Source organism: Nannospalax galili, unplaced genomic scaffold (genome assembly GCF_000622305.1).
Source record: "Nannospalax galili isolate Female #2095 unplaced genomic scaffold, S.galili_v1.0 scaffold415, whole genome shotgun sequence".
Taxonomy (NCBI): domain Eukaryota; kingdom Metazoa; phylum Chordata; class Mammalia; order Rodentia; family Spalacidae; genus Nannospalax; species Nannospalax galili.
The window spans coordinates 2,022,377-2,033,188 of record NW_008337494.1 but is presented as its reverse complement, the minus strand read 5'-3'; the positions used below and the strand labels follow the sequence as shown (position 1 = coordinate 2,033,188).

At 42.9% G+C, this 10,812-nt stretch overlaps 1 protein-coding gene across 1 annotated transcript in view; it reads left to right on the top strand.

Moving 5' to 3' along the window:
* Positions 1 to 4,156, top strand: part of Spic (Spi-C transcription factor) — a 20,073-nt gene extending 15,917 nt beyond the window's left edge. The window contains exon 6 of the mRNA XM_029563330.1: positions 2,941 to 4,156. Within this exon, the coding sequence (XP_029419190.1) occupies positions 2,941 to 3,365 (425 nt within the window). The 3' untranslated portion in view covers positions 3,366 to 4,156. The remainder of the gene's footprint in view (positions 1 to 2,940) is intronic.
* Positions 4,157 to 10,812: the final 6,656 nt, after the last annotated feature.

The window sequence follows — 10,812 nt, the reverse complement described above, 5'->3', positions numbered from 1 at the left end:
TTTCTAATTGGCTTACTGAGTGTTTCACTTCCTTCTTCATTTCAGCCTGAGCATTCTTCAATATTTCTCTTTTCTGAATTCATTCAGAAGTTTATCCCTAACTTCTTTCAGTTCTTTGATTTCTTTGTGTTCTTCAAATTCACTGAATTCTTTTATCAGGTTTCTAATTGTTCTTTTGAATTCCATGTCTTGTGTTATCTCTAGGGGGTTCTCATTGTACTCCTCTACAGGACTGTTGGTACTTGGTGAGTATATATTATTTGGGTTTTCCATGTTATTATTTTTTCACTGTGACTTTGGCATGTGGATTTCTTTTGTAGTTTCTGATTCTTGTGTGAGATTCAAGCCTTTGTTGAGTTCAGGTCTGCTTCTTTTTGTAAACTTTATGTGCCTTTGTGGTTTGCTTGTTGGGCATGAAAAGCTGGTTGGTCTAGGCTTCGGCCTCTTTCTTTTGATTTTATATTAGAGGGGACAGATGGCTTTCATCCTGGTGCTCAGGAGTTCCCACAGAGCCCCAAGTCTGAGGTTCAGATGCTCTCAGACTTTCTCCTAAGGTCTGGATCCCTCTAGTCAGCAGGCATGGTGTAATTTGGGAAGATTGTTAGGTGGAGGTCGGATTCAGGACTCTCAGGCAGCCAGGGATGAAGGCTGGTCTCAGGTATGCAAAGGCCGGGTGGGAAAGGGGACAGGTTTTGAGGGCTTCAGGGGACTAGACTGAGGAATTAGGTTGGTCTGAATGCAGAGGATCAAGAAGCAGTGGAGAGTCTGGGCCAAGAGGGTAGTCCAGAGGTCTGGGGTGCCAAGAGAAGAAATGGGCCAGTGCCCACGCTAGGAGGAGCAATGGGATGGGGGAGCTGTGTGGATGAATGAGGTTGTGGGATTCAAGGCACAGTGGGCATGGTCAAACCTACCCAAGCAAGATGCTGACCTCAGGAAGCTAAGGGTTGGGCTGGCCAGGGATGAAGGCTGGTCCAGGTATGCAAAGATGAGGTGGGGGAGGGAACAGGCCTTGAGGGCTCCAGGGAACTAGACTGAAGAACTAGGTTGGTTTGGGTACAAAGGATCAGGAAGCAGGGGGAGTGTGGGCCAAGAGGGCAATCCAGAGGTCTGGGGTGCCAAGAGAAGAAATGGGCCAGTGCCCACGCTACAAGGAGAGACACCCCATGTCTGGGGGAGCTGGGAGAGTGAATGAGGTTTGTGGTAGTCAAGCTAAATATCTTTTAAAAATTGAGAGGAAAAAAAGAACAGTTGGGTGCTGTGGCCCATGCCTTTAGTCCCAGAATTCCAGAGGCAGAGGCAGGTGGATCTTTGAGTTCAAGACCAGCCTGGTTTATATAGAGAGTTCCAAGTCAGCCAGTAGTACCACATAGGGGGAGCTGGGAGAGTGAATGAGGTTTGTGGTAGTCAAGCTAAATATCTTTTAAAAATTGAGAGGAAAAAAAGAACAGTTGGGTGCTGTGGCCCATGCCTTTAGTCCCAGAATTCCAGAGGCAGAGGCAGGTGGATCTTTGAGTTCAAGACCAGCCTGGTTTATATAGAGAGTTCCAAGTCAGCCAGTAGTACCACATAGTGAGACCTGTCTCAATCCCTAAAACGAAAAGTTGAGAATACATTTCCTCTCTTTTTTGGTCTTTTTGAGACAGGGTCTCCTTGTAGCCCCAGCTGTCCTGAAACTTACTATATAGACCAGTTGAACTCACAGAGATCTTCCTGCCTCTGCCTCCCGAGTGCTGGGATTAAAGGCGTGCACCACCACGCCCAGCCCAAGAATAAGTTTTAAAAGCTACTGGTTAACTTGACTGCTAAGTGAGAGACGGGAGTTTTGTTTAGTGTGGTAGCTTTAATTTATGATGTATTTCTTGGTAAATCCCTTTCATTTCCCAGTTTAAACTCAAGATAATATAATGTAAAAGACAATTTCATCAAAATGTTTGAGGTTTGAGGATGAGTGGCGATTGACGTAAACAAAGTGATTTCCAGAGAATGTTCAAAGCACTTTGGGGATGAACTATGCTAATTTCTCAAGAAAACAGAATCTGGCCATGACTTTTCTCTAGTGATGGATTTAATGGAGCATGGCACAGCATACACAGGCTAATTCAGATGTAGTAGGTGGGCTGTCACCTCGTTTTCCGAACAAACAAAAACCCACCTGACATGCCCACTTCATTTCATAATAATTTCAAAAATTACAATTTCCTCATGAATAATGACATGAAAATATTTTTTAGTATGTCACCTCAGTTTTTTCAATTTTTAAGACATTTTGCAGCTCCAGAGTTAGCCTCTTAAACTAAGTCATAACTACTGGCTCCTCTAATATTTCTATCTTTTCCATGTTTCTGGGTGCATACACAAGCCAGAGTGGTGGCACACAACTGCAATGCCAGCACTGGGAGACTGAAGCAGAAGGACTGAGTTTGAATCCAGTCTGGTGTACACAGCAAGTTCCAAACCAGGCTGAGCTACATAGTGAGGTTCTGTTTCAAGAAAATAAAACATAACAAAAACATGTACATATCCCTTACTTCAATTCATTTGAAATAAAGTTCGTTCAAAGGCATTGCTTTCTGGAAATGGCTCCTAAGGCAGCTCTTCAAAACCATTGAACTTTGCATTCAATTTTGGTAAGTTGCTGTGTAGTTTTATAACACAGTTAGGGTCAAGATTTAACTGTGAAGAAAGACTGCATTCAAAATGGTAATCCCTTAGAGAAAGAGGCTCCTGGCTTATTTTTTCCAAAGAAAATACTGAACTTTTCGTCCAGTTGAAACTTTAATAGGCCCGCCATGAATTCATTCTTAAGAGAACGAGTGGAAGGAAACCAGGCACAGGGCAGCTTTCAGTTTTGTAGATGCTCAGGACATCTTTCTGGGGACTTCCTTCTAGAGGCCTTCAGGGGTACAAACCGGGTTTGACGTTTCCTTACTTCCGTTGCAGGCAGGAGGAAGCTGCGGCTGTTTGAATACCTTTACGAATCCCTGTGCAGTCCTGAGATGGCATCTTGTATTCAGTGGGTTGACAGAACCAAAGGCATCTTTCAGTTTATATCAAAAAATAAAGAAAAACTTGCCGAACTTTGGGGGAAAAGAAAAGGCAACCGGAAGACCATGACTTACCAGAAGATGGCCAGAGCCCTGAGGAATTATGCCAGGACTGGGGAGATCACCAAAATCCGGAGAAAGCTGACCTACCAGTTCAGTGAGGCCATTCTCCAGAGGCTCTGTCCATATCACTTCCTGGGGAAAGACCTCTTGTACTCACATTGTGTCCAGCCTGATCCCCAGTGCCTTGGTTTTAACCACTGGAATGCAGGCTATTACCCTTGTGCCAATGGCCACATTCTGACCCACCCCAACTGCTAATAGCACTCCAGATTCTCTTGCCTTCCTAGCCGCAGAAAACCCCAAGCTTCAAGATTTTTGTAATGCAAATGGTTTTCCTCCATAGCTACAGCTCCAATCCGTCTGTGGATTCAGCCACCTGGGAATCAAAAAAATATTAGGGAAAAATGTCTAAATTGGCCAGAGTTTAGTTCTTGTCATAACAAGTTTTAGATCGTGTTTACATTATATTGATGTTAAAAGGAACCTAAAGACTAAAATATTTGAGAAGGATGTTATTTTCCTAGGTTATCTGCAGATACTTTTTTTTGAAACAAGGTCTTACTATGTAGACTAGGAACCTGCCTCTGACTTCTCGTGCTGGGATTAAAGGCGTACACTGCTACACCTGGCTTAACCATGCCTTTTTTAAAAAGAGGACTTGAGCATCCAAGGACCTTGGTATCCAAGGACATCCTCCTAAGAGATACTGAGGGGGAACTGCACTGAAGAGGAAAACTTCAATTAACATCTTTGCTGCTTCTGCTGAATAGTATGCACTGTAATAGCCTAATTTATTAATAATTTTATTTCAAACTATCAGTTGAAAACACAGCCTGAATGCCCTTGCCCTTACCATTGGCTATGCAAACACCTTCTAGAGTATGTCACTTGGATGATTTTATAGATTTTCTAGGTATTTTATAGATTTTCCAGGGTGGCCTCAAATTCATGGAATAATAGGAATATGCCACCACCAGGCTTATATAGATTTAAACCCTTTCTTGTCATGCACTCAGGTAGAAAGTCATTCTTTTTTTGTGACAGGGTCTCCCAGTAGCCCCAGCTGGCCGGAAACTCACCACGTAGACCAGGCTGGCCTTGAACTCACAGAGATCCACCTGCCTCTGCCTCCCAAGTGCTGGGATTAAAGGCTGGGATTAAAGGCATGCGCCACCATGCCCGGCAAAAGTCATTCTTAACATAATACTCAATAGCATTACAAAATTTGTAAAAAAAAAAAAAAGACTGAGAATGATACAGGGGTTATGCCAAAAGATGTTTAGGGTCTTAAAAACTAAGGTGGATTGTGATCTTTGAATTGCTGTCTTTGATAATATCTACAAGAATTTTTGTTTTCTAATTAAGAGTTTCAGTTCCTTAATTTTTTTTCCAGTTGATTTTGCAACAGGCCTCAGACACACAGCAAACTTTGTTAGCCTTTCAAGTGGGTCGCCATGCCTAGCAGTGCAGAACTTTTGTTTTCTTTTTTTGTTTTTTTGAGACAGGGTCTCCCTGTAGCCTCAGCTGGCCTGGAATCAGCTAGGCTAGTGAGTAGACTAGGCTGGCCCCAAACTCACAGAGGTCTGCCTGCCTCTGCTTCCCAAGTGCTGGGACTACAGGTGGGCACCACCATGCCTGGTGAACTTGTATGTTCTATGCAATCCTGTTTGCCTGGTTTTCCTTCCAGTGCTTGCTTTTAGGGGCCATATTAAGGAACTCACTGCCATGGAATTTTACCCCTATGTTTTCTTCTACTAGTTTTAAAAATACAGGGATTGCTCTCCTATCACCATTCATTGTCCAAAGAATAACATTTTTTCCTTTGAATCTTATTTCTTTCTTCTCAAAGTTTTCTGACATCTAATTTACATTTTACTTTCTTAGATTTATTTTATTTATGTGTCTGAGTAAATTAATGCATGCATGTAAGCGTACCTTTGTTGAGCAATGCCCACAGAGGTCAAAGGGTATCAGATTCCCTGGAACTGGAGTTACAGAAGATTGTTAGCCACCATGTAGGTGCTGGGAATGAAACCCAGGTCCTCTGCAAGAGCAGCCAGTGCTCTTAACCACTGAGCCATCTCCTCTGAATTGATTCTGATACACGAAATAAGTATCCATTTTCATTCTTCTGTATTATGGTTAATTTTGATTGTCAACTTGTTGGATTAAGGAATGCCTAGTGAGCTGGGCTTGGCCTATAATTATAGGCCTATAATTATAGCCCTTTGGGAGGCTGGGGTAGGAGGCTGATTAGTTTCAACTCTCAACTTGGTACAACCTAGAATCACCTGGGAAGAGATCCTCAATTGAATTATCTAGATAGGTTTGTCTAGGCAATTCTGTGAAGGATTGTCTTGAGTACTAATTGATCCAGCCCAGTGTGGGTGGCACTGTTTCTCAGGCTGGGCCCTGAACTGTACACCTGTTAAGAAAGCTTGCAAGCAGCAGCATAGGTGGATTCTCTCCTGTGTGTAACTACTACTGATGTGGTGTGTCTAGCTGCTTGCGTTCCTGCCTTGACTTCCCCTTAATGACGACTGTAGCCTGGGATTGTAAACCAGATTAACCCTTCTCTCAGCTGCTTTTGGTCAAGGTATTTTATCACAGGAACAGAAATGAAACTAGGGTACTGTCCCTTTTCCATTCTGTATTCTTAGCATTGTTGTTAAATTAGTTGCCTTTAAACTGGAGATCATAATGCTGTGTGAAATAAGCTAAATTCAAGCGGGGTGTGGGGGCCCATGCCTTTAATCCTAGCACTTAGGAGGCAGAGGCTGAGGCAGGCGGATCTCTGGGTTCAAGGCCAGCCTGGTCTACATAACAAGTTCTAGGCCAGCTGGGGCTACAGGGAGACCCTGTCTCAAAAAGACCAAAAGAAAGAAAGAAAGAAAGAAAGAAAGAAAGAAAGAAAGAAAGAAAGAAAGAAAGAAAGAAAGAAAGAAAGAAAGAAAGAAAGAAAGAAAGAAAGAAAGAAAGAAAGAAAGAAAGAAAGAAAGAAAGAAAGAAAGAAAGAAAGAAAGAAAGAAAGAAAGAAAGAAAGAAAGAAAGAAAGAAAGAAAGAAAGAAAGAAAGAAAGAAAGAAAGAAAGAAAGAAAGAAAGAAAGAAAGAAAGAAAGAAAGAAAGAAAGAAAGAAAGAAAGAAAGAAAGAAAGAAAGAAAGAAAGAAAGAAAGAAAGAAAGAAAGAAAGAAAGAAAGAAAGAAAGAAAGAGAAAAAGAAAGAAAGAAAAAAAAAGGCCAGACTCAGGAAGACATACATTTTCTCTTATAACAGGAAAGCAGAGGTGGAAGTATTTGGGGCCAGGAGGAGATCAGTGGGAGGGAGGGGAGTGGAAGGGAGGCAGGAAAGTGTAATGGGGGGAGCGAATCTGAGCAAATCACATAATATACATGTATGAGACTAATTTCCATAATTTCCTATGATTAATATATGCTAATTAGAAAAAAGATCAGTTGACCTTAGGGTTTATTTCTTGGCTTTCTATTCTTTCATCCTCTCTCTAAAGATTTATTTTAAGTATGTGTATGTGTCTGTGTATGAGTGCAAGTACCTTCGGAAGCCGGAGGCATTGTATCCCCAGGAGCTGGAATTTCAGGCAGTAATGAGCCACCTAATATGGGCGCTAGGGACCAGCTTGGTCCTTTGCAAGAGCAGTATGTGCTTTTAACCTCTGAGTCATCTTACTAGCCCTAAAAGCTTTGATTTGTTTTGTCTGAGACAGGGTCTCACTAGCCTGACCTGGAGCTCTATGCTGGCATCAAACTCCCAGATCTGCTTGCCACTGCCTCCTAAGTACTGGGATTAAAGTCACGTGCCTCCACTCCTGGTGAGACATAAATTTATTTACTTATTAAGGCACCTATAGTTCTTTAACTTCCTGAGCCTTAGTGAGCCGCTATCCTAAAGGGGATATTTCAATTCAGAGGAAGTTGCTATGCAACAGATCTTTCCATTTATTATTATAATCTTTAATTACATTTATCATGTTTCATGGTTTTTAGTAATAGGGTCTATAGAAGTAAATGATTGGTCAAACATGCTACTAAATATTTTATAAGAATAATAAATCGCCTAAGAATAAGGCGATTGTAAGTGGAACTGTCATTTAATTTCTTTCAGACTGTTGTATACGGAAATGCTGCTGATTTGTGTGTGTGTGTGTGTGTGTGTGTGTGTGTGTATACACACACATGTCTGTTAATAAGGATTGAACCCAGGGCCTTGAGCATGCCAGGTAAGTGTACTGCTACTGGGCAATACCCTCAGCTCCTGATACTGAATTCTGTGTAGAGCTGATTTTATATTTTAGCAATTCTAACTTTGTTTTATTGCTAGAATCTTTAGAATTTTTAGAATTAAGAAGTGTTGTTGAGGATGTGAAGAAAAGGGACTCCTTATATACTGTTGGCACTAACAAATTAGTACAACCATTATGGAAAATAGTATGCAGTTTCCTCACAAAACTAAAGCTAGAGCTACCACATATGGCCGAGCAGTCCTATTTGCCAAAGTACTTGAAGGAAGTATGCCAAAGAGATGTCAGTGCTCGAATGGTCATTGGGGTCATGATTGACAATGGCCAAGATGTGGGAACAGTGGAAGGGTCCATCTGCTGTGGAGTGGATTTTTTTTAAAGAAAGGCTTATGGTTTCCAAGGTTTGAATCTATGGTCATTTGGTTCCAGTGTCTGGGAAAGTGATGAGACAGATCCAGTGGAGAATGTATGTTGGAGCAGTAAGTGGATTCTTAAGATGGAAGATACATATATAGTGCAGTGAAATACCATTCAGCTGCAAGACAACAAAGCAGACCAGGAAGTCGAAGGGAGCCACTAGAGAAGAGGCAGAGAAACAGTGGGAGGAGGGCAGGGAGCAGAGGAGGGGAATGGGCAGTGACTATGATCACAGTCACTTATGCACTTTGTTAATGTTCTCAACTTGAATCTGCAATCAATTAAGAGACATGCTTTTGGGCAGGTCTGTAAAGGCATTTCCAGGAAGGATAACTGAGGGGAACAGGTTTTCCTCAGAGTGGGCAGCTGTCTGAGGAAAAAGTGTTGCTTGCCTACCTTAGCTCCTTGCTGGAGCTGTTGCCTCCGCTCTGCCGTTCTTGCTGTCAGCAAGCATTCAGGTGCAGCATTCCAGTGTGGACTGAAGACAGTGGCTCTGCAGGAACCCTCTAGGCCTTCAGTGCAGGTTGGACATCCAGCCGCTTAGACTGATTGGCTATGGGGTTCTCAGCCTGTCCAGCATGCACACAAAGCCGTTGAAAGACTGCCTACACAGCCCTTGTCATGTAGTAAATCTCCCTTGTAATGTACATGTTCTGTCAGTTCCAAAGCTCTGATTACATGTATAGCAATGTAAAAATGAAGCACATTACTCTGTACAATTAATATATGCTAATAAAAATTAAAAAATCAGGGAGTTCTGATCTTTGTAACAACATGAGTAAACTTTAGTAATGTTAAATGTGGAGCACAGGGAAAGAGGGTCACTTAAGGTCACCTATAGTGGAATCTAGAAAGTTGGAGATCATGAGAGTGGAATCAAGGTTACCAGAGGCCTCGGGTGGGGATTGGGGAGGTGTTGGCCAATGAGTAGAGTTGTACTTCGAACAATTCTGTATTTTAGTCCACAGCAAGCTGGCAGTTACACTATTTTGTGGGCTGGAGAGACGGCTCAGTAGTTAAGAATGCTGTTCTTTCAGAGGACCAAACTCACTTCCCAGCACCAACATCGGGCAGCTCACCACCTGTAATTTCAGCTCCAGGGAATTCAACATCCTCTGGTTGATAATCCCCTCCAGTATTCCCTCTCCCCTCCCAGATCTAACTCACCTTCCTGATGTTATACATAGTTGATGACATTTGACCAGAAACCTTTGCTTTTTCTTTTTCCCAAAGATACCCAACTACTTCCTAGAGATTAAGCCTCCATTTCTCAGATACTTGCACAACTATGTTCATGGTAGCACTACTCACAAGCGCTGTTATGGAATCTGCCTAGGTGCCCATCAACAGATGCATAAAGAAAATATGGTGTACACACACACTCATACAGACACAACACCAGAGTACTCTTTAGCTGTGAAGGAAAAAGCAGCTTGTTCCTCTGGTCTCAGTAGGCATACACACACACACACACACACAGAGCAAAGATTCTCACATACATGTAAATAAAAATCTTTAAACAAATTAACAATTATATGTCAAGTGAAAATAAAAAAACCTAGCTTGAGTGGATATCCTCAGGGTCTATAACCCTATGGTGATAAAAAGAAAAATATCCTAAGGAAGATGCCACTGTGATAATAACTCTCCATCACATCTGCCATAAATCATTTCTTTGAGATTCATTCTCAAGGTATCCAGGGGGGTCAGTGTCTCTTGCTATTTAGCAGCTCTGCCACAGGGTGGCACTGCGGCCCCATTATCCCTTATACCCTATCTTGGAATCAGGTTTCTCTCTAGAGCCTATAAAGACTAGATAGACTTCTGGACGTGGTGGCGCACGCCTTTAATCCCAGCACTCGGGAGGCAGAGGCAGGTGGATTGCTGTCAGTTAAAGGCCAGCCTGGTCTACATAGTGAGTTCCAGGACAGCTGGGGCTACAGGGAGACCCTGTCTCAGAAAGACACCCCCCCCCAAAAAAAAACCCTAGATATACTAACAAACAATGAACAGAGAGAAGAATCTGGACATTGTCTGGACTGAAAACTCTACCTTACTCTCCAGTCCACAAAGAACCCTAGAAAGAAACAGTTCACTTCTTGCCTCCTGTTTGGCCGGTTGTCCCACAGGCCTGAGCCATCTTATGGTCAGGCTGAGTTCCCTGTGATCTGCTGGATTGGGTTGTGGAATTTCCTGACTCTCCTTTCCTTTTTGCCCTTCCAGTGTCCTTCCTACCTGGGGACTCTCAAGGAAATTCATGGCTGACCTAGAGGGACTGACTTTATCCCCATGTCTGGGTTCCAATCCACAGGGCTTGTGCTAGATAACTTTAGTTGTCAACTTGACACACCTGGGTTGCAGGAGCCTCCATTGGGGAACTGCCTCCATTGGACTGGCCCGTGGCCATGTCTGGGGGACATCTTCTTGATTGTTAAGTGGCAGGGCCACCCCTGGGTAGGTGGTCCTGTATTATATAAGAGAGCAGGTTGAGCACCGGCCAAGGGAGCAAGCCAGTAAGCAGTGATTCCTTAAGGTCTGTGTTCCAGTTTCCTGCCCCAAGTTCCTGCTTTGGCCTCCCTCAGAGGTGAGCTGTGACCTGGGAGATGTAAGATAAAATAAACCCATAAACCTTTCCTCTACAAGCTGGTTTTGGTCAGTGTTTTTTATCACAGCAACAGAAAGCCAACAAAAACCCTGCTCAAGCAGGATTCAGCATTTTACCCACACTCCCAAAGTGCAATGTGCTCTCGTGAAGCTTTAATAAAGAGCATAAATTCTTCCAGAGTTTAAGAAGGTGAGGGGTTTCCACAGAGATCAGTCTGTGACACTGTAGCTCCATCAACAGCTGCCTATCCCAAGAGTACCTCCCATACCCCATGTGGGCTTGAGGGTTTCAACTTGATAATCCCCTCCAGTATTCCCCCTCCCCTCCCAGATCTAACTCACCTTCCTGATGTTATACATAGTTGATGACATTTGACCAGAAACCTTTGCTTTTTCTTTTTCCCAAAGATACCCAACTACTTCCTAG